A 22907-nucleotide genomic window follows, 5' to 3' on the forward strand; every position below is an offset into this window, starting at 1 on the left:
ATCAGAGTCAGAGCTGACCGTGCTGTCCCTCAGGTAAGACTCAGCCTTAATGTTTCTGGAGCTATATTCTAAATAGCGATCCTTTCATTGAATACCTATGTAAGGCTTTAATATTATTTTATTCACCTACTTATTTGGGACCTTATTCATCATTGGTGGCTGGGAAGTTTGCGAGGGTGGATACTTACCTATCTGTCCCCGCTATTCTTAACACTGCTAGTGAAGTAGCAGTGTTACTTACCACCTCTGTGATGGCCATCTGCATATGTATAACCTGAGTTCATGTATACAGTACACACAGCCACGGTGCACACATTGCCGAGATGGTGGAGGGATCCGATTGTATCCATTAGCGCAACCCGGACCTCCTTCCGATATGTAGAAGCCAGGATTCAGGAACCAACACCATCTGAAGGTGGCATTGGTTCCACCCGGAAAACTCCCAAAACTTTCGGTTTGCTGACAACTAGGCAGCCCCAGCGGGCCCTTTATAATGAATGAGCCCATTACTTAAAACATGCAGTATCTAGCGTTTCCACTAAGGATAATGAAAATGCCCCTTGGATTATGTCTCTAGAAGTACATCTAAGGGTCTAATTCAGACCTGATCGCAAAAGCAAAAAATTTCTCAAATGGTAAAAACCATGTGCAGTACAGGTGGGGCAGATGTAACATGTGCAGAGAGAGTTAGATTTGGGTGGGTTATTTTGTTTCTGTGCAGTGTAAATACTGGCTGCTTTATTTTTACACTGCAATTTAGATTTCAGTTTGAACACACCCCACCCAAGTCTAACTCTCTCTGCACATGTTGTATCTTCCCACCTGCAGTGCACATGGTTTTTCCCATTAGAGAAAAATGTTGCTGTTGCGATCAGATCTGCATTATGCCCCAAAATTGGTCAGTGCACAGTAAAAGTTTTGAAAAGATGCCCAGATTTATCTAGAATAATCTGCTTTGTATTTTCTACCAGGACATATAGAACCGGATTTTCTCCAGCGAGATGGCCACGTCCTCCTTACTAAGTGAGTGACAGTTTTTTAAACATTTTATTAATATTAACAAACTAGCAATTCATAACGAAGAGTCCAGCAGCCACATCAAACAGTGGAGGCCTTGGGATAAAGTTTAATAAATCTATGTTTAAATAATGTTTTCCCTGAGCGACTGGTTGTTGTAATTTCTGTGGATTTAGCTGGTCTTTTTCTTGATTTTTCCATAAAACAAGTTACTCTAATATATGAGAAATACTGTAAATTGCCAGAGCAATTATTATACAAAAAAAACAGCAAACCTTTCACCCTCTTTCTGTGGTAATCCACAACAACACACACACACACACACACACACACACACACACACACACACACACACACACACACACACACACACACACACACACACACACACACACACACACACCCCCGAGTCTTGGGTGAGACAACCAGCGACTTCTCCCCTATTGTGCAGCTACAAATTCTAATTTTATAGAACTACAGTACAAGTGCCAGCAAGACTTATGTCTTACTACAGCCTAAAAACCATAGATTGCCTAAGGCTACAATAACCAATAATACATTTACACTAGGCAGGCAATCAATTAATCAACACTGCAGCTTTTACTCTTGTTAGAAATTGTAAATATACACAAGTTCTCTGTATGGAATGACTTTGACCAAAATGTTTATCGATTGTCATTTAGTGGCTGTTTGTGCCCTCCTGCTGCTTCATTGCAAGTATCTTCCTAGTCCAGTGCTTTTCAATCCTGTGTTTATATTATAATATCAAGTAAAACTATATTTCAGGGCAATGGGATAAACGCGTAGGCTCTGATGTGGTTCTCAATGATTGCTGTGTATTATATTCGTCAGGTGGTGGGAAGGAGTATCTCTGTATAACAGTTACCAGACATTATTCTCTTCTCACCAGGGGCTCGGTGTGAGAGGAGCAGGACCCCTGGAGACATTCTTTGTGATGCTCTGGAAGATCTGATTCAATATGACTTTCAGCGATTTAAGGACAGGTTGTCTGAATTCCCCAATAGAAGACAATCACTCATCCCACGTGGGCGCCTGGAAGACGCACATTGTGTTACAACAAAAAATCTTCCCATAGATGCTTATGGGGAGGAAGCAGCTCTAGATGTGACTATAAAAGTCTTCAAGCTGATCAACCTTATGGGTCCCGCAGAGGCTCTCCATCGCAGAGTGACACAGCATGGTAAGCTCCAGTAAGGAATAAAGGTAAAGTGGGCTGCGTCTCCCATGTGGCTGATTATGACGATGAGCCTCACTCTTTCAGAATGTCCTGCAGAGGTCTGAATTTTTGGTGAGTGCCACAGACTTTTGGAAGAGTTGGGCATCCTCCAACATGCCACCCACTTCCTGCACAAATGGTTTATTGGTTAGCAGTGCTGCCGCACAAGCACTGTTGTCATGGGTTCCCATCCCGGCCTTGTGTAGAGTTATATTCTCCACGTGTTTCTGTGGGCTTCCTCCAGGATCTTGGTTTCCTCCCACAATCCCCCCAAAAATATATACTTGCAGGTTAATCGGATCCCAACGAAAAATTAACCCTAGCTTCCATGCACATGTGTTTAGATAAGACTAGATGGACCAAGTGCAAAGCAAATCTCATCCCCTGTACGCTATGTGGCAGTTCTCAGCTTTTCATCGGGGTGGGGGGGGGGGGGGGGTTGCCGCCTCAGCAGCCAACTCCATCTCACTCTCTAGGAAGTCTCGCGTAGATAGAGTTTTACAATATTGGCACGTATGTGATGAGCACAATCAGTGTTTGCACTATTAGGAATGCCAGACATTTTGGAGTATTTTGAGTATTTTTGCAATGAATTAGACAGTGGTGCTTTTGTCACAGGCACACATTACAGGATGTATAATATTCAAAAAGATGTGTCTATGTGCACTAGCTTTTATACATTCTTACAAGTTCACCATCCCATGAAGATCCCTTTTCAAATACAATCTCTGCCTATATGACTGTATTTGTTTAGGGGCGCTAATAGAAATTGACTCTGATTTCAACATAAATTCCAAAAGAGGTAAAAAAAACAATAGAGAGACTATGGGGTATATTCAATTCCTGTCTGATCCTCTCCAACTGAGAGAATACGGCAGTTCCTTATTCAATTTGTGTGCGTTTTTGACTACTTTTGTCCTGTTTTTGCCCATGCCAATCCGACTTTTTTTAAATCGGCAATTCCATCAGGAGTTGAATGTACCCCAAAGTGGGATTTGTGCATAATATTGTATTGTATTCTTACTGACTTAAAAAATAACTTTTTACATGTTTCATTATACAGTACGTAATAGTTTCTTCTTTTAATTCATGCCAGCAAAATGATTAATCAAAATAATAGATGATACTGATAAGGATTGTGAAGTAGAGTGTGAATTTAAAACAAGTGACCAGATTCACAATGTAAAATGTGTCCTTATCTTATAAATCAATTATAAAGACTGCTGTGGCTGAAATGTAAGCTGGCCATACACTACCCAACCATCCAATTCCAACTAACCAAATGTCCAACTCTGTCGAACCAAAACCCCATACACACTAGATGAGACAGTAAAAGATATTGCACAGAGGGGCCATTCTGAGCGATAACTTTTACTATCTCGTCTTGTGTGTACACTCAATGGCCCTCATTCCGAGTTGTTCGCTCGCAAGCTGCTTTTAGCAGCATTGCACACGCTAAGCCGCCGCCTACTGGGAGTGAATCTTAGCATAGTAAAATTGCGAACGAAAGATTCGCAATATAGCGAAAAGACTTCTCTGTGCAGTTTCTGAGTAGCTGTAGACTTACTCTGCCAGTGCGATCAGTTCAGTGCTTGTCGTTCCTGGTTTGACGTCACAAACACACCCAGCGTTTGCCCAGACACTCCTCCGTTTCTCCAGCCACTCCCGCGTTTTTCCCAGAAACGGTAGCGTTTTTTCACACACACCCATAAAACGGACAGTTTCCGCCCAGAAACACCCACTTCCTGTCAATCACATTACGATCATCAGAACGAAGAAAAAACCTCGTAATGCCGTGAGTAAAATTCCTAACTGCATAGCAATTTTACTTGGCGCAGTCGCACTGCGGACATTGCGCATGCGCATCAGCGACTAATCGCTCCGTTGCGAGAAAAAAATAACGACCGAACAACTCGGAATGACCCCCAATGTCATTAACTATGCACGCTCCCTCGCATCATTAACAACCTCCTCCCACATCTGAACAGTTCAGCTGCAGCATGGCCCCTATCCCCCCCATCCCTCCCCCCATCATCGGCAAGTGTGTATGTTTGGGGAGATGTCTAATCACTTGTTGGTACCCGAATCATGCAGAAAGGCATAAAGACAGAAGAAGTTTCAAGGTCCTAGCATGCTGTGGGTAGACTGGCCCAGTTTGGTCATAAATCAACTGTCTGCTGCCCTTCGCTCCATAACATCTGCTGTTCTACTTGATGATCCAGTGCTTGCACTGGATTCATCATCCTTCTTGACCCTGTCATGTTCTGTGTAGCTAGCACTTGTTTGCTGCCTCCTTCACCAGCAATGCACCAATGGACAGCAAGAGGCATTCCCTCCTTGCCTGTCCGTTACCTCTCTGACCTTTGTGAGTACTCATACCCTTTAATTCGGTTGCATTTTTGCTCAAATCATTAATGAGTTAATGAGATTTAGTGAGATCCTAAGGGTCTATGTACTAAGCCTTGGAGAGTAATAAAGTGGATGGAGACAAAGTACCAGCCAACCAGCTCGCTCCTGTCATTTTTCAAAGCACAGAAAGATTGCCACTGCGCTAATGGTGGTTTTAGTGTGTGCAGCAGCTCCGTTTATATTGAATAGCCATAGACAAGAAACAATAGGAGCCCTCGTTGTTGTTAGTAGTAATGCAATAATGTAAAAAAAAGTTTGTTGTTAAGGTATAAATGTTTGCCAGCTCTTTTAATTATTTAGTTAAAATCACAGTCCATAAAAAGTGGAAGGAACGGGGTTCCAATGTTCATTGCTGGCTTTAGCCACACTATGGAAGTCACTCGGGAGCACGCTATCTAAGCTTTCCTTGCTGCCTCCTACCTTAATTGTTTCACCGGTTCCCCTGTCGGCTGGTTTCCGCAGGTGTTTGTCTGCTTGTTGCCCATTGGAGCGGTGCAATGATGTCACCGTTAACTCCACTGGCCGAAACAAGGCCAAGCAACTCAACTATGCATGAAAACATCGGAACTGGGGTGCAGAAACATGGCAGCGGGTGTTCTGGACTGATGAGTCAAAATGTGAAATATTTGGCTGTAACAGAAGGCAGTTTGTTCATGGAGGGGCTGAAGAGTGATACAATAATGAGTGTCTGTAGGCAACAGTGAAGCATGGTTGAGGTTCCTTGCTGCATTTCAGCAAATGGAGTTGGGGATTTGGTCAGGATTAATGGTGTCCTCAAATGCTGAATACTGAGAAATACAGGCAGGTATTTATCCAACATGCAATACCATCAGTCTGATTGGCTCCAAACTTATTCTGCAGCAGGACAATGACTCCAAGCATACAGCCAATGTCACTAAGAACTATCTTCAGCATAAAGAAGAACAAGGAGTCCTGGAAGTTATGATATGGTCCCAACAGAGCCCTGATCCCAACATCATCGAGTCTATCTGGGATTACATGAAGACACAGAAAGATTTGAGCAAGCCTACATCCACAGAAGATCTGTTGCTAGCTCTTCAAGATGTTTGGAACAACCTCCCTGCCCAGTTCCTTCAAAAACTCTGTGCAAGTGTACCTAGAAGAATTGATGCTGTTTTGAAGGCAGAGTGGTCTCACCAAATACTGATTTGATTTAGATTTCTCTTCTGATCATTCACTTTGCATTTTGTTAATTGATAAGAATAAACTACTAACACTTCTATTTTTGAAAGCATTCTTACTTTGCAGCATTTTGTCTACATCTGCCTAAAACTTTTGCACAGTACTAATATACAGATGGAGCCGCACTCATCCAGTGTGGCTCCATCGCAGGCGTGCACTCCCGGCGTGACTAGGAGATCCGTCCACCTAGCCCCGCCAGGAGTGCACAGAGACGCTCTCCCATTCTAGTAACTGGGGCGCGTCTCCATCAGGAGCACGCACACCCGCCCGGACAGAGACGCTCTCTCATTCTAGTGATTGGGGCGCGTCTCCATCACGGATGCATGGATGGAGATGCCTCATCTATAGGCAATCTGTATACATATATTCTCCCTTTCTCTACAACTAACACCATACACTGACATCAGAGCATCAACAGTTCTGATGGATGTTTCACTGTATACTTGAGGCAATATACTGTATATTGTTTAGCAACAAAAGTGATTTAAAAGTGATCTAACCATTTTTGGTAACATCAAAGTATCTTGTTTTCAAATTTAGTTTCTGATCTTTCTCACTATAAGCTATTATTTTACTGGTTGAATTACAAGAATATATACAGAAAAATAATCGGAGTTCATTCTTAAGGCCCATACACACTGGGCAATTTTGAGCTCAAAGTAGGTAACTTTTGGCATTTTGAGCCACTCTGAACTCAAACTCGGCCAGTGTGTATGGCCGGGCGATGAGCGGTGTGTGCTGATGTGCGCTCCCGCATTATCGCTGGCCGCCGCTGGCCGTCGGGCTGTTTGAATATCTGAGTGAAACACTTTCCACAGTCTCCTACTATGGAAAGTAGAGATGAGCGCCTGAAATTTTTCGGGTTTTGTGTTTTGGTTTTGGGTTCGGTTCCGCGGCCGTGTTTTGGGTTCGAACGCGTTTTGGCAAAACCTCACCGAATTTTTTTTGTCGGATTCGGGTGTGTTTTGGATTCGGGTGTTTTTTTCCAAAAACACTAAAAAACAGCTTAAATCATAGAATTTGGGGGTCATTTTGATCCCAAAGTATTATTAACCTCAAAAACCATAATTTACACTCATTTTCAGTCTATTCTGAATACCTCACACCTCACAATATTATTTTTAGTCCTAAAATTTGCACCGAGGTCGCTGTGTGAGTAAGATAAGCGACCCTAGTGGCCGACACAAACACCGGGCCCATCTAGGAGTGGCACTGCAGTGTCACGCAGGATGTCCCTTCCAAAAAACCCTCCCCAAACAGCACATGACGCAAAGAAAAAAAGAGACGCAATGAGGTAGCTGTGTGAGTAAGATTAGCGACCCTAGTGGCCGACACAAACACCGGGCCCATCTAGGAGTGGCACTGCAGTGTCACGCAGGATGGCCCTTCCAAAAAACCCTCCCCAAACAGCACATGACGCAAAGAAAAAAAGAGGCGCAATGAGGTAGCTGTGTGAGTAAGATTAGCGACCCTAGTGGCCGACACAAACACCGGGCCCATCTAGGAGTGGCACTGCAGTGTCACGCAGGATGGCCCTTCCAAAAAACCCTCCCCAAACAGCACATGACGCAAAGAAAAAAAGAGGCGCAATGAGGTAGCTGACTGTGTGAGTAAGATTAGCGACCCTAGTGGCCGACACAAACACCGGGCCCATCTAGGAGTGGCACTGCAGTGTCACGCAGGATGTCCCTTCCAAAAAACCCTCCCCAAACAGCACATGACGCAAAGAAAAAAAGAGGCGCAATGAGGTAGCTGTGTGAGTAAGATTAGCGACCCTAGTGGCCGACACAAACACCGGGCCCATCTAGGAGTGGCACTGCAGTGTCACGCAGGATGTCCCTTCCAAAAAACCCTCCCCAAACAGCACATGACGCAAAGAAAAAAAGAGGCGCAATGAGGTAGCTGACTGTGTGAGTAAGATTAGCGACCCTAGTGGCCGACACAAACACCGGGCCCATCTAGGAGTGGCACTGCAGTGTCACGCAGGATGTCCCTTCCAAAAAACCCTCCCCAAACAGCACATGACGCAAAGAAAAAAAGAGGCGCAATGAGGTAGCTGACTGTGTGAGTAAGATTAGCGACCCTAGTGGCCGACACAAACACCGGGCCCATCTAGGAGTGGCACTGCAGTGTCACGCAGGATGTCCCTTCCAAAAAAACCTCCCCAATCAGCACATGATGCAAAGAAAAAGAAAAGAAAAAAGAGGTGCAAGATGGAATTGTCCTTGGGCCCTCCCACCCACCCTTATGTTGTATAAACAAAACAGGACATGCACACTTTAACCAACCCATCATTTCAGTGACAGGGTCTGCCACACGACTGTGACTGATATGACGGGTTGGTTTGGACCCCCCCCAAAAAAGAAGCAATTAATCTCTCCTTGCACAAACTGGCTCTACAGAGGCAAGATGTCCACCTCATCTTCACCCTCCGATATATCACCGTGTACATCCCCCTCCTCACAGATTATCAATTCGTCCCCACTGGAATCCACCATCTCAGCTCCCTGTGTACTTTGTGGAGGCAATTGCTGCTGGTCAATGTCTCCGCGGAGGAATTGATTATAATTCATTTTAATGAACATCATCTTCTCCACATTTTCTGGATGTAACCTCGTACGCCGATTGCTGACAAGGTGAGCGGCGGCACTAAACACTCTTTCGGAGTACACACTTGTGGGAGGGCAACTTAGGTAGAATAAAGCCAGTTTGTGCAAGGGCCTCCAAATTGCCTCTTTTTCCTGCCAGTATAAGTACGGACTGTGTGACGTGCCTACTTGGATGCGGTCACTCATATAATCCTCCACCATTCTATCAATGTTGAGAGAATCATATGCAGTGACAGTAGACGACATGTCCGTAATCGTTGTCAGGTCCTTCAGTCCGGACCAGATGTCAGCATCAGCAGTCGCTCCAGACTGCCCTGCATCACCGCCAGCGGGTGGGCTCGGAATTCTGAGCCTTTTCCTCGCACCCCCAGTTGCGGGAGAATGTGAAGGAGGAGATGTTGACAGGTCGCGTTCCGCTTGACTTGACAATTTTGTCACCAGCAGGTCTTTCAACCCCAGCAGACCTGTGTCTGCCGGAAAGAGAGATCCAAGGTAGGCTTTAAATCTAGGATCGAGCACGGTGGCCAAAATGTAGTGCTCTGATTTCAACAGATTGACCACCCGTGAATCCTTGTTAAGCGAATTAAGGGCTGCATCCACAAGTCCCACATGCCTAGCGGAATCGCTCCCTTTTAGCTCCTTCTTCAATGCCTCCAGCTTCTTCTGCAAAAGCCTGATGAGGGGAATGACCTGACTCAGGCTGGCAGTGTCTGAACTGACTTCACGTGTGGCAAGTTCAAAGGGCATCAGAACCTTGCACAACGTTGAAATCATTCTCCACTGCACTTGAGACAGGTGCATTCCACCTACTATATCGTGCTCAATTGTATAGGCTTGAATGGCCTTTTGCTGCTCCTCCAACCTCTGAAGCATATAGAGGGTTGAATTCCACCTCGTTACCACTTCTTGCTTCAGATGATGGCAGGGCAGGTTCAGTAGTTTTTGGTGGTGCTCCAGTCTTCTGTACGTGGTGCCTGTACGCCGAAAGTGTCCCGCAATTCTTCTGGCCACCGACAGCATCTCTTGCACGCCCCTGTCGTTTTTTAAAAAATTCTGCACCACCAAATTCAAGGTATGTGCAAAACATGGGACGTGCTGGAATTTGCCCATATTTAATGCACACACAATATTGCTGGCGTTGTCCGATGCCACAAATCCACAGGAGAGTCCAATTGGGGTAAGCCATTCCGCGATGATCTTCCTCAGTTGCCGTAAGAGGTTTTCAGCTGTGTGCGTATTCTGGAAAGCGGTGATACAAAGCGTAGCCTGCCTAGGAAAGAGTTGGCGTTTGCGAGATGCTGCTACTGGTGCCGCCGCTGCTGTTCTTGCGGCGGGAGTCCATACATCTACCCAGTGGGCTGTCACAGTCATATAGTCCTGACCCTGCCCTGCTCCACTTGTCCACATGTCCGTGGTTAAGTGGACATTGGGTACAACTGCATTTTTTAGGACACTGGTGAGTCTTTTTCTGACGTCCGTGTACATTCTCGGTATCGCCTGCCTAGAGAAGTGGAACCTAGATGGTATTTGGTAACGGGGGCACACTGCCTCAATAAATTGTCTAGTTCCCTGTGAACTAACGGCGGATACCGGACGCACGTCTAACACCAACATAGTTGTCAAGGACTCAGTTATCCGCTTTGCAGTAGGATGACTGCTGTGATATTTCATCTTCCTCGCAAAGGACTGTTGAACAGTCAATTGCTTACTGGAAGTAGTACAAGTGGGCTTACGACTTCCCCTCTGGGATGACCATCGACTCCCAGCGGCAACAACAGCAGCGCCAGCAGCAGTAGGCGTTACACGCAAGGATGCATCGGAGGAATCCCAGGCAGGAGAGGACTCGTCAGAATTGCCAGTGACATGGCCTGCAGGACTATTGGCATTCCTGGGGAAGGAGGAAATTGACACTGAGGGAGTTGGTGGGGTGGTTTGCGTGAGCTTGGTTACAAGAGGAAGGGATTTACTGGTCAGTGGACTGCTTCCGCTGTCACCCAAAGTTTTTGAACTTGTCACTGACTTATTATGAATGCGCTGCAGGTGACGTATAAGGGAGGATGTTCCGAGGTGGTTAACGTCCTTACCCCTACTTATTACAGCTTGACAAAGGGAACACACGGCTTGACACCTGTTGTCCGCATTTCTGGTGAAATACCTCCACACCGAAGAGCTGATTTTTTTGGTATTTTCACCTGGCATGTCAACGGCCATATTCCTCCCACGGACAACAGGTGTCTCCCCGGGTGCCTGACTTAAACAAACCACCTCACCATCAGAATCCTCCTGGTCAATTTCCTCCCCAGCGCCAGCAACACCCATATCCTCCTCATCCTGGTGTACTTCAACACTGACATCTTCAATCTGACTATCAGGAACTGGACTGCGGGTGCTCCTTCCAGCACTTGCAGGGGGCGTGCAAATGGTGGAAGGCGCATGCTCTTCACGTCCAGTGTTGGGAAGGTCAGGCATCGCAACCGACACAATTGGACTCTCCTTGTGGATTTGGGATTTCAAAGAACGCACAGTTCTTTGCGGTGCTTTTGCCAGCTTGAGTCTTTTCAGTTTTCTAGCGAGAGGCTGAGTGCTTCCATCCTCATGTGAAGCTGAACCACTAGCCATGAACATAGGCCAGGGCCTCAGCCGTTCCTTGCCACTCCGTGTGGTAAATGGCATATTGGCAAGTTTACGCTTCTCCTCCGACAATTTTATTTTAGGTTTTGGAGTCCTTTTTTTACTGATATTTGGTGTTTTGGTTTTGACATGCTCTGTACTATGCCATTGGGCATCGGCCTTGGCAGACGACGTTGCTGGCATTTCATCGTCTCGGCCATGACTAGTGGCAGCAGCTTCAGCACGAGGTGGAAGTGGATCTTGATCTTTCCCTAATTTTGGAACCTCAACATTTTTGTTCTCCATATTTTAATAGGCACAACTAAAAGGCACCTCAGGTAAACAATGGAGATGGATGGATTGGATACTAGTATACAATTATGGACGGGCTGCCGAGTGCCGACACAGAGGTAGCCACAGCCGTGAACTACCGCACTGTACTGTGTCTGCTGCTAATATATAGACTGGTTGATAAAGAGATAGTATACTCGTAACTAGTATGTATGTATAAAGAAAGAAAAAAAAACCACGGTTAGGTGGTAAATACAATTATGGACGGGCTGCCGAGTGCCGACACAGAGGTAGCCACAGCCGTGAACTACCGCACTGTACTGTGTCTGCTGCTAATATATAGACTGGTTGATAAAGAGATAGTATACTCGTAACTAGTATGTATGTATAAAGAAAGAAAAAAAAACCACGGTTAGGTGGTATATACAATTATGGACGGGCTGCCGAGTGCCGACACAGAGGTAGCCACAGCCGTGAACTACCGCACTGTACTGTGTCTGCTGCTAATATAGACTGGTTGATAAAGAGATAGTATACTCGTAACTAGTATGTATGTATAAAGAATGAAAAAAAAAACACGGTTAGGTGGTATATACAATTATGGACGGGCTGCCGAGTGCCGACACAGAGGTAGCCACAGCCGTGAACTACCGCACTGTACTGTGTCTGCTGCTAATATATAGACTGGTTGATGATAAAGAGATAGTATACTCGTAACTAGTATGTATGTATAAAGAAAGAAAAAAAAACCACGGTTAGGTGGTATATACAATTATGGACGGGCTGCCGAGTGCCGACACAGAGGTAGCCACAGCCGTGAACTACCGCACTGTACTGTGTCTGCTGCTAATATAGACTGGTTGATAAAGAGATAGTATACTCGTAACTAGTATGTATGTATAAAGAATGAAAAAAAAACCACGGTTAGGTGGTATATACAATTATGGACGGGCTGCCGAGTGCCGACACAGAGGTAGCCACAGCCGTGAACTACCGCACTGTACTGTGTCTGCTGCTAATATATAGACTGGTTGATAAAGAGATAGTATACTCGTAACTAGTATGTATGTATAAAGAAAGAAAAAAAAACCACGGTTAGGTGGTATATACAATTATGGACGGGCTGCCGAGTGCCGACACAGAGGTAGCCACAGCCGTGAACTACCGCACTGTACTGTGTCTGCTGCTAATATATAGACTGGTTGATAAAGAGATAGTATACTCGTAACTAGTATGTATGTATAAAGAAAGAAAAAAAAACCACGGTTAGGTGGTATATACAATTATGGACGGGCTGCCGAGTGCCGACACAGAGGTAGCCACAGCCGTGAACTACCGCACTGTACTGTGTCTGCTGCTAATATATAGACTGGTTGATAAAGAGATAGTATACTCGTAACTAGTATGTATGTATAAAGAAAGAAAAAAAAACCACGGTTAGGTGGTATATACAATTATGGACGGGCTGCCGAGTGCCGACACAGAGGTAGCCACAGCCGTGAACTACCGCACTGTACTGTGTCTGCTGCTAATATAGACTGGTTGATAAAGAGATAGTATACTCGTAACTAGTATGTATGTATAAAGAATGAAAAAAAAACCACGGTTAGGTGGTATATACAATTATGGACGGGCTGCCGAGTGCCGACACAGAGGTAGCCACAGCCGTGAACTACCGCACTGTACTGTGTCTGCTGCTAATATATAGACTGGTTGATAAAGAGATAGTATACTCGTAACTAGTATGTATGTATAAAGAAAGAAAAAAAAACCACGGTTAGGTGGTATATACAATTATGGACGGGCTGCCGAGTGCCGACACAGAGGTAGCCACAGCCGTGAACTACCGCACTGTACTGTGTCTGCTGCTAATATATAGACTGGTTGATAAAGAGATAGTATACTCGTAACTAGTATGTATGTATAAAGAAAGAAAAAAAAACCACGGTTAGGTGGTATATACAATTATGGACGGGCTGCCGAGTGCCGACACAGAGGTAGCCACAGCCGTGAACTACCGCACTGTACTGTGTCTGCTGCTAATATATAGACTGGTTGATAAAGAGATAGTATACTACTAATATTATATACTGGTGGTCAGGTCACTGGTCACTAGTCACACTGGCAGTGGCACTCCTGCAGCAAAAGTGTGCACTGTTTAATTTTAATATAATATTATGTACTCCTGGCTCCTGCTATAACCTATAACTGGCACTGCAGTAGTGCTCCCCAGTCTCCCCCACAATTATAAGCTGTGTGAGCTGAGCAGTCAGACAGATATATAATATATATAGATGATGCAGCACACTGGCCTGAGCCTGAGCAGTGCACACAGATATGGTATGTGACTGACTGAGTCACTGTGTGTATCGCTTTTTTCAGGCAGAGAACGGATATATTAAATAAACTGCACTGTGTGTCTGGTGGTCACTCACTATATAATATATTATGTACTCCTGGCTCCTGCTATAACCTATAACTGGCACTGCAGTAGTGCTCCCCAGTCTCCCCCACAATTATAAGCTGTGTGAGCTGAGCAGTCAGACAGATATATATAATATTATATATAGATAATAGATGATGCAGCACACTGGCCTGAGCCTGAGCAGTGCACACAGATATGGTATGTGACTGAGTCACTGTGTGCTGTGTATCGCTTTTTTCAGGCAGAGAACGGATTATATTATGTACTCCTGGCTCCTGCTATAACCTATAACTGGCACTGCAGTAGTGCTCCCCAGTCTCCCCCACAATTATAAGCTGTGTGAGCTGAGCAGTCAGACAGATATATATAATATTATATATAGATAATAGATGATGCAGCACACTGGCCTGAGCCTGAGCAGTGCACACAGATATGGTATGTGACTGAGTCACTGTGTGCTGTGTATCGCTTTTTTCAGGCAGAGAACGGATTATAAATAAAAGTGGTGGTCACTGGTCACTATCAGCAAAACTCTGCACTGTACACTACTGAGTACTCCTAATGCTCCCCAAAATTAGTAAATCAAGTGTCTCTCTAATCTATTCTAATTCTAAACGGAGAGGACGCCAGCCACGTCCTCTCCCTATCAATCTCAATGCACGTGTGAAAATGGCGGCGACGCGCGGCTCCTTATATAGAATCCGAGTCTCGCGATAGAATCCGAGCCTCGCAAGAATCCGACAGCGTCATGATGACGTTCGGGCGCTCTCGGGTTAACCGAGCAAGGCGGGAAGATCCGAGTCGCTCGGACCCGTGAAAAAAAACATGAAGTTCTGGCGGGTTCGGATTCAGAGAAACCGAACCCGCTCATCTCTAATGGAAAGTGCTTCACACCCCCATGAACATCGCTGGGCACAGGGAAAATAGCTCAGTGTGTATGCACTGAGCTATTTTCCTGCCAACGCTGTTCCCGATCATCACTGTGCATACACGCTGGGCAAAAACGTCCAGTGTGTATATGCACCTTCAATGAGAATAAAGAATACAAGGGTGCACAAATCCTAGTATGTTTCTCCTATCCAGTGTTTTTTTTTCTCTCTAATATAGATATAATATACAACTAATGCAAATCAAAGTATAATATATTTGTATAATTAATATGTTTTGATGTCATCACTTTAGTGTTCTGTAGGATAACCTGGCCTACAGCCATATGCTTTTTCCTGATCACAGGACTTCTAAGTAACTGTAGGGTGATTCAAAAGTCGCAGTACACCCTTTTGTTTCAAAAACTGTGCAGGAAATGCGAAAACTGAATACTCCAGTAAGGTATGGGTGAGTTGGGCTATCTTTTAGGGTATATACCAAACATGGACGCCATCTTGAAATCGGCCATCTTAAAACTAAGTCAGTTTTTGAAACAAAAGTGTGTACTGAACAGGGACGTGCAGTCAGGGGAGGCAGGGGAGGCAGTGCCTCCCCTGTCATTATTTAGTAAAATAATAGAAGGAAGATACTTATGACATGTTCTGTGTCATAAGTAACTTCGTAATATTATTTTAACCATTGTAAGAAATGGAAGTAGCAGGTTAGGAGGCACTGATAACAGTTCCTCCCGTTGTGAATGGGACGGAGGAGAAAGCAGGGGGCGTGGCCAAGCACTGGGCTGTAAAAGCCCATAGAAAATCAACGAGGAAGCGGCACTAATAGAAGTGCCGCGACGATAGGGCTAGATGTGATTGGACAGCGGATCCAGGGCTGGATCCGCTAGTCCAATCACCTATAAGCTGAAAAATGAGTGCTCACCTCCCCCAGCATGGCCGCTTCCTTGTCAGGCACAGTCCCCCTCCTGGCGCATGTTCCCCCTCCTTCTCTGTCCACGCCGGGCGCCGCTAAGAAGAGCCGCTGTCGCCGCTGAGCAGAGCCGCTGTCAGACCTGCTCAGCAGGAGCAGTTGGAGGGCGGAAATGAGTTAGCCGAGGTTCGTGCTGCCGCATGTCCCCCCTCCTTGTCTGTCCACGCCGGGCGTCGCAGAGAAGAGCCGCTATCAGTGGCAGGTCTGCTGAGAAGATCCCCTGCTGTCAGTGTCAGAGCTGCTCCCTCCGCCGGCAAGTGCAGCTGGAGGGCGCAAACAGATTCAATCCAGGTTTGTCTCTCTCTCTCTCTCTCTCTCTCTCTTTCTCTCTCTCCCTCTCCCCTCTCCAGTGGTGCACGCAGGGGGGGTTTCCAACTACCTGGAACCCCCCCTGATGAGCTGAATCTTCTGTTTTTGAGACGGAGACAGTGACACAGTTGTCTCCATCTCAGGTAAAAGACGCGTTCGCGATCGTGACCGCGGAGCCGCTGCACTGCAGCAGTAACAGAGAGCTACCATAGCTCTCTACTACAGACAGTCTGGAGTGAATGGGGGAGCTGCTGGCTGCGCAAGTTCCCTCCGTCTGCAAACTGCTGCTAGCGCCTGGTGGAAAGGTATGCACATACTGTAACTGTGTGTATGTTTGCATTTGTAGTAATTTATGTATGTGTGTATGTGATTGTGTGTGTGTGTGTATGTGTGTATGTATGTATGTATGTATGTATATGTATGTATGTTCGGGTGTGTGTTTGTGTATATGTGTTTGTGTGTCACTCTGTGTATATGGTGCAATAGTTCCCTGGGTGAAGACTGGCATGCACCCCTCCGTGAAGTGGAAACCAGGTGGCACTTAGTAGTCTTTGTGAGTAAATCAATGTATTAAAGTACAAAAGGCATAGTGTACTGACGTTTCAATGGCCGTTTTTTTCAAGGTGCTTTACTATAGGCTTGAAGAAAAAAAAAACGCTTTGTGTGGCGTTGAAACGTCGGTACACTATGCCTTTTGTACTTTAATACATTGATTTACTCACAGAGACCGCTGAGTGCCGCCTGGTTTCTACTGCACGGAGAGGGGCATGCCATATATTACATATAAGGAGGATATATATATATATATATATATATATATATATACACACATACGCACACACACACACACACACACACACACACACGTGCGTACGATATATATATATATATACATACATACATACACACATACACATACATACATACATACACACACACACACGCACACACACACACACACACATACATACTGTACATACATACACACATACACACACCCCCACATGGAAACCCCCCTCACTGAATCCTGCGTTTGCCCCTGCTCTCCCCTCTCTCTCTCTCTCTCTCTCTCTCTCTCTCTCTCTCTCTCTCTCTCTCTCTCTTTCCAAACTCCTAAATGCATATGCCTGAGTGTATAGGTAAGTAAGTCTGCCGAAGAACAAATTGTGTGCCCTCTCTCCTCTACAGGTACCGGCCCTATTGGATTCTACTGGACAAGTGGACGTGATCGGCGTGGGATGTAGGTAAGTAATCTGTCTCTCATTTTTACAGGTACCGGCCCTATTGGATTCTACTGGACAAGTGGACGTGACCGGCGTGGGATGTAGGTAAGTATGTGTGAGTGTGTAAGTGTGTTTTTAATAAACTTTTACTGTCACGCTGTGTGAGTTGTGTTTTTATTTGGGTATTTTTGTTGTTGTAGAATTACAGGTACCAGTGGCCCCGTTATTTCCCCGAATGCTGGTACTTGAGGTTCTCCAAGTACCAGCAAGCGGGGGAGGCTTGCTGGGCCTTGTAGTTCCACAACAACAAAAACAATATTCTTTTTTTACACACATGGCTATCAGCCTCCCATCCACCGCCCACGGATGGGGGGGACAGCCCCGGGCTTCACCCCTGGCCCTTGGGTGGCTGGAGGGGGGGACCCCTTGATTAAAGGGGTCACCACTCCTCCAGGGAACCCCGGCTAGGGGTGACTAGTTGGGGGGGTAATGCCACGGCCGCAGGGACCTACATAAATGTGTCCCCCGGCTGTGGCATTATGTCCCTGGCTAGTGGAGCCCGGTGCTGGTTTTAAAAATACGGGGGACCCCTACGTCTTTTGTCCCCCGTATTTTTGGAACCAGGACCGGACTAAGAGCCCGGTGCTGGTTGTCTAAATACGGGGAAACCCCGTCCAATTTTTTCCCAGTATTTAAACAACCAGGACCGGCTCAAAGAGCCCGAGACTGGTTATACTTAGGCGGGGGGACCTCACGCATTTCTTTTTTTAAATTTTAACCAATTCATAGCCTTTTCCACAGATAAGCATGCACGGATCTCGCTGATCCGTGCATGACTATCACAACAAGCAGCAAAAAGCAGGTCTATTTGAAAGCTCCATTTTTTTTTTACAAATTCTATGCTTTCGCGGCAGTGTTTGTCTTCTATTAACTTAATAACGCTGCATCCACGGTGCTATTAAGTTAATGGAAGCCCTGGACAACAAAATTGCATTCATGTCCTCCTCCCACCCCTTCCCAGTCCCAAACACTAATTTTTTTTTCTATAAAAATGTACAATATATCACAAGTATAATGAGCAGGCAGGCAGCGGGCATTGGCGGCAGTGGTGGTAGGGGTCATCAGCAGGATTTGGTGGACATTATGGCTGCAGTGCCTCACCAGCCACTGACCTCACCGCACGCCACTGGTACTGCAACTTTTGAATCACCCTGTACTAATATTACAATAATTTACAGTTAGGAGTTTGTTATCCCATGTATAAAATCCTTCAATATCTGTATACAGGGCTGCCAAGAGAAATCCTGGGCCCCGGTACAACAACTTCCTGGGCCCGTCCGCCCCCACTGGAGGGGGTGTGACCACAGCATGCTGGGGGAATAGCCACACCTCTTTGGGGGCATGTCTAGCACATGAAAAGCACCCACTCACAGGAGCATGGCATGGCTCTCAGCCAGGGCAGTAGAAAGCCTCAGCTGGCTGCGCCCAGGTCCTTTTCAGGGGGCGTGGTCTACTCACAGGAGGCGTGGCCATGCACCCTTAGAAGAAAATAAGGAAACAAATTGTATTTTAAGCACTTTCCAAACCACATTGCAGCCCAACACATAGCAGCATGTAACTGCTGCTTCCAGGTGCCCCACAATCAGACTTGGGCCCAGATAATTTGTACCCTTTCCCCACCTCTCACGGTGCCACTGTCTGTATAAACTGCAAGTAATTACTTGCATAATTGGTGACAAGTGATGTCATCACTTCAGCATTCATTACAAACTTGTACAGTTCTTTGTCGTTTATATATAAATCCCCCCACGTATAGGTGTGCGCAGGGGGGGTGCCTGGTGCGCACAGGCACCCCCTAATGTCTGGCACCCCGATCTCACATGCCTGATGCAGCAATCACCGAGCAGGCAGATTACTGTCCCCTCTGCGCTGCACCCTGTCAGGACTGCATTACTGACCGGATGCCTGGGTTAATCAAGGGTGCCACTGCCACCGGCTTTCAAATTCCCAGCTCCACCTCCACGTACAAAAACAGTGTGATGCTCGCACGCCCACCTGTCACACCCGTCACATGCCCACCTCTCTCCTTCTTTGCTATGCCAACGCCAGCCACTGATGAGGAGCAGCATGCAGCCAGCGTTCCTCTTAGGAAGACAAGTTCAATACTGGCAGGCGGTCTGCAGCAGCATTGACACGTCACTTGTTTTTCCAGCAGCAGCAGTAACTAGTCTGCGACTGTCAGTGTCAGTTCAGTTACCGACTTGTAAGTAAGTTGCTGCAGCTTGCAGGGGAAAGAGAGGGGGAGCCAGACCAGGCTGAGTAGGAGCAGTGTAATTGCAGTGAGTGCCATCAGGGGTGTTTGTTTGGTGCACACCACAACATCTGACAATGTATCTGCTTTATTAGGATTGGTACAAGGGTGGATATTTTATATGCGTTGATCATCAATAGATGTGCTAGACATGCCCAAAAGGCGGTGCTAGACACACCCCTCCGACAGTGCACCCCCTAATAAAATGTGCTGCGCACGCCAGTGCCCCCACGTCCTGTACAAATCTGATCACCTGCTGCCTTGTCCCTTTTATCTGGTCCTTGAAATTCTCATTGACTTTTATTATCATTATTATTTACCTGAGTAAATGTTACCTTCTATAATAATTTGTTTCTTTTTTCTGTTTTTATCTTTTCAGTTCAATCAGAGAAGATGTACTTAAATAAAACACTTGACGATTAGTAAAATATTCTCTTTACATACTTTAACAAGGAGCTACAATGTATCTATAGTAAAAAGAATACAGGATCTGGGCAGTGACAGGAGAATTGGTTGCAGACTTTGAAGACATTGTGAAAGGGCAGTGATATTGCTGGTGGTTCCTTCCTTCATGATCTTTCAGCTCTTACTTTAGTGTACAGTATATTACAATTGTATGTATTCTGCAGGGATTTTTAATAAATCTGTCTAGATTTCCTTGCAGAAAAAGTGATTTTCAGGTGAGAGTGAGAGCGGGATCATTGGTCATGGATAGGTTTTATTTCCATTGAAACACGTACCTATAGGGCCAAATGTAATGCAGTGCGATTTTGCACAAATGTGTGAGTTTAGCGCTAAACCCGCACATTTACAAACTCGACCAATGTAATGGGGTGCGGAGACATGCAAACTCGCATGTTTCCTGTAGTCCCAAAACTCGCAATGACAAAACTCACATCCAGATGTTTTGTCGTAGCAAACATACAACTCAGGCAATGTAATAGGATGCGAGTTTACAACTCACACCTAATACATTACCAAAATCTCGCCAACAAATAGACCAGCTTCTGGCTGGCAAGATTGACAGAAACATGCACAGATCAGTGAGATCCGTGCACGCTTCTGTATGTAAAAGTAAAGAAAGCGTTAAAAAGTAAAAAAAATCCTGACATGCAGGTCCCCCCCAAAAGCATAACCAGCCCTGGGGCTCTTTGAGCTGGTCCAGGTTGCTAAAATACAGGGAAAAATTGTACAGGGGGTTCCACGTAGTTTAACAACCAGCACCAGGCTCTTGAACCAGTTCTGGTTACAAAAATACGGGGGTAAAAAAGAAGTAGGGGTCCCCACGTATTTTTGGAACCAGCATCCACTAGCCAGGGAGGTAATGCCACAGCCGAGGGAAACACATTTATACAAGTCCCTGGGGCCACAGCATCACCCCCGTCCAACTAGTCACCCCTGGCCAGGGTTCCCTGGGGGAGTGGAGACCAACCCAATAAAGCACCCCCCTCCAGGCACCACTGGGCTGTGAGTAGCAACTTCATAGATTGTCTTTTACTGTGGAACTACAAGTCCCAGCAAACCTCCCCCACACGCTGGTACTTGGAGAACCACAAGTGCCAGCATGTGGGGCATTAAAAGGCTCACTGATACCTGTAGTTCCACAACAAAAGAAATATTTAAATAAAGACACACACACCGTGACTGTATAACTTTAATAAATCACACTTGCACACTCACACTTACATATACTTACCTACATCCCACGCTGCCATTCATGTCCACTTGTCCAGTAGAATCCATTAGGGTTCCTGTAAAAAAAAAAATAATATATATATATATATATATATATATATATATACTCACCTATTTACAGTGTAGTTTGGCATCCAGGGGTTAAAAAAAATGCAAACAACCCGGTACACTGCACTGTACACATGGATCCCCTTTCCCCAAATGCCGGGGCCCAGTGTCGGACCAGTGTCGGACTGGGGCATGAAGGGCCCACCGGGGAAATGCATTGGTAGGGGCCCATTCTTACAGGTTTGTCTGACCATTAGTGCTTGGTCTGGGCCCCTTGATAAATAATATATATATTAAATTATACTGCTAGTGCATGCATGATAATGTACCAGAATAATAACAGCAATGCACTGTACAAAAATACACCATTGCCCTGTGCAGTATAATTAGTGATGTGCACCGGACATTTTTCGGGTTTTGTGTTTTGGTTTTGGATTCGGTTTCCGCGGCCGTGTTTTGGATTCGGATGTGTTTTGGCAAAACCTCCCTGAAAAATTTTTGTCGGATTCAGGTGTGTTTTGGATTCGGGTTTTTTTTTTTTTTTTTCAAAAACCCCTCAAAAACAGCTTAAATCATAGAATTTTGGGGTAATTTTGATCCCATAGTATTATTAACCTCAATAACCATAATTTCCACTCATTTCCAGTCTATTCTGAACACCTCACACCTCACAATATTATTTTTAGTCATAAAATTTGCACCGAGGTCGCTGGATGACTAAGCTAAGCGACCCAAGTGGCCGACACAAACACCTGGCCCATCTAGGAGTGGCACTGCAGTGTCAAACAGGATGGCACTTAAAAAAAATGGCCCTAAACATCACAAGATGCAAAGATAAATAAAATAAAAAAGAGGTGCAAGATGGAATTGTCCTTGGGCCCTCCCACCCACACTTATGTTGTATAAACAGGACATGCACACTTTAACAAACCCATCATTTCAGCGACAGGGTCTGCCACACGACTGTGGCTGAAATAACTGGTTGGTTTGGACCCCCACCAAAAAATAAGCAGTCTCTCCTTGCACAAACTGGCTCTACAGAGGCAAGATGTCCATCTCCTCATCATCATCCGATTCCTCACCCCTTTCACTGTGTACATCCTCCTCCTCACAGAGTATTAATTCGTCCCCACTGGAATCCACCATCACAGGTCCCTGTGTACTTTCTGGAGGCAATTGCTGGTGAATGTCTCCACGGAGGAATTGATTATAATTCATGTTGATGAACATCATCTTCTCCATATTTTCTGGAAGTAACCTCGTACGCTGATTGCTGACAAGGGGACCGGCTGCACTAAACACTCTTTTGGAGTACACACTGGAGGGGGGAGGGTGGGGGTAACTTAGGTAAAATAAAGCCAGTTTGTGCAAGGGCCTCCAAATTGCCTCTTTTTCCTGCCAGTATACGTACGGACTGTCTGACATGCCTACTTGGATGCTGTCACTCACATAATCCTTTACCATTCTTTCAATGGTGACAGAATCATATGCAGTGACAGTAGCTATATGTCAGTAATCGTTGGCAGGTCCTTTTGTCCGGACCAGATGTCAGCTATCGCTCCTGACTGCCCTGCATCACCGCCAGCGTGTGGATTTGGAAATTTGATCCTTTTCCTGGCAGCTCCAGTGGCGGTAGAAAATGAAGGAGGAGCTGTTGGCGGGTCAC

The 22907-nt window shown here is 45.6% G+C and overlaps 1 protein-coding gene across 1 annotated transcript in view; it reads left to right on the forward strand.

The window, feature by feature from the left end:
• The first annotated feature begins 1001 nt into the window (after positions 1–1001).
• Positions 1002–22907, forward strand: part of LOC135057163 (NACHT, LRR and PYD domains-containing protein 12-like) — a 152832-nt gene continuing 130926 nt past the window's right edge. The window contains exons 1-2 of the mRNA XM_063963062.1: positions 1002–1023; positions 1928–2218. Coding sequence (XP_063819132.1) covers positions 1002–1023; positions 1928–2218 — 313 coding nt within the window. The remainder of the gene's footprint in view (positions 1024–1927; positions 2219–22907) is intronic.

This window comes from Pseudophryne corroboree, chromosome 3 (assembly GCF_028390025.1).
Source record: "Pseudophryne corroboree isolate aPseCor3 chromosome 3, aPseCor3.hap2, whole genome shotgun sequence".
NCBI lineage: Eukaryota > Metazoa > Chordata > Amphibia > Anura > Myobatrachidae > Pseudophryne > Pseudophryne corroboree.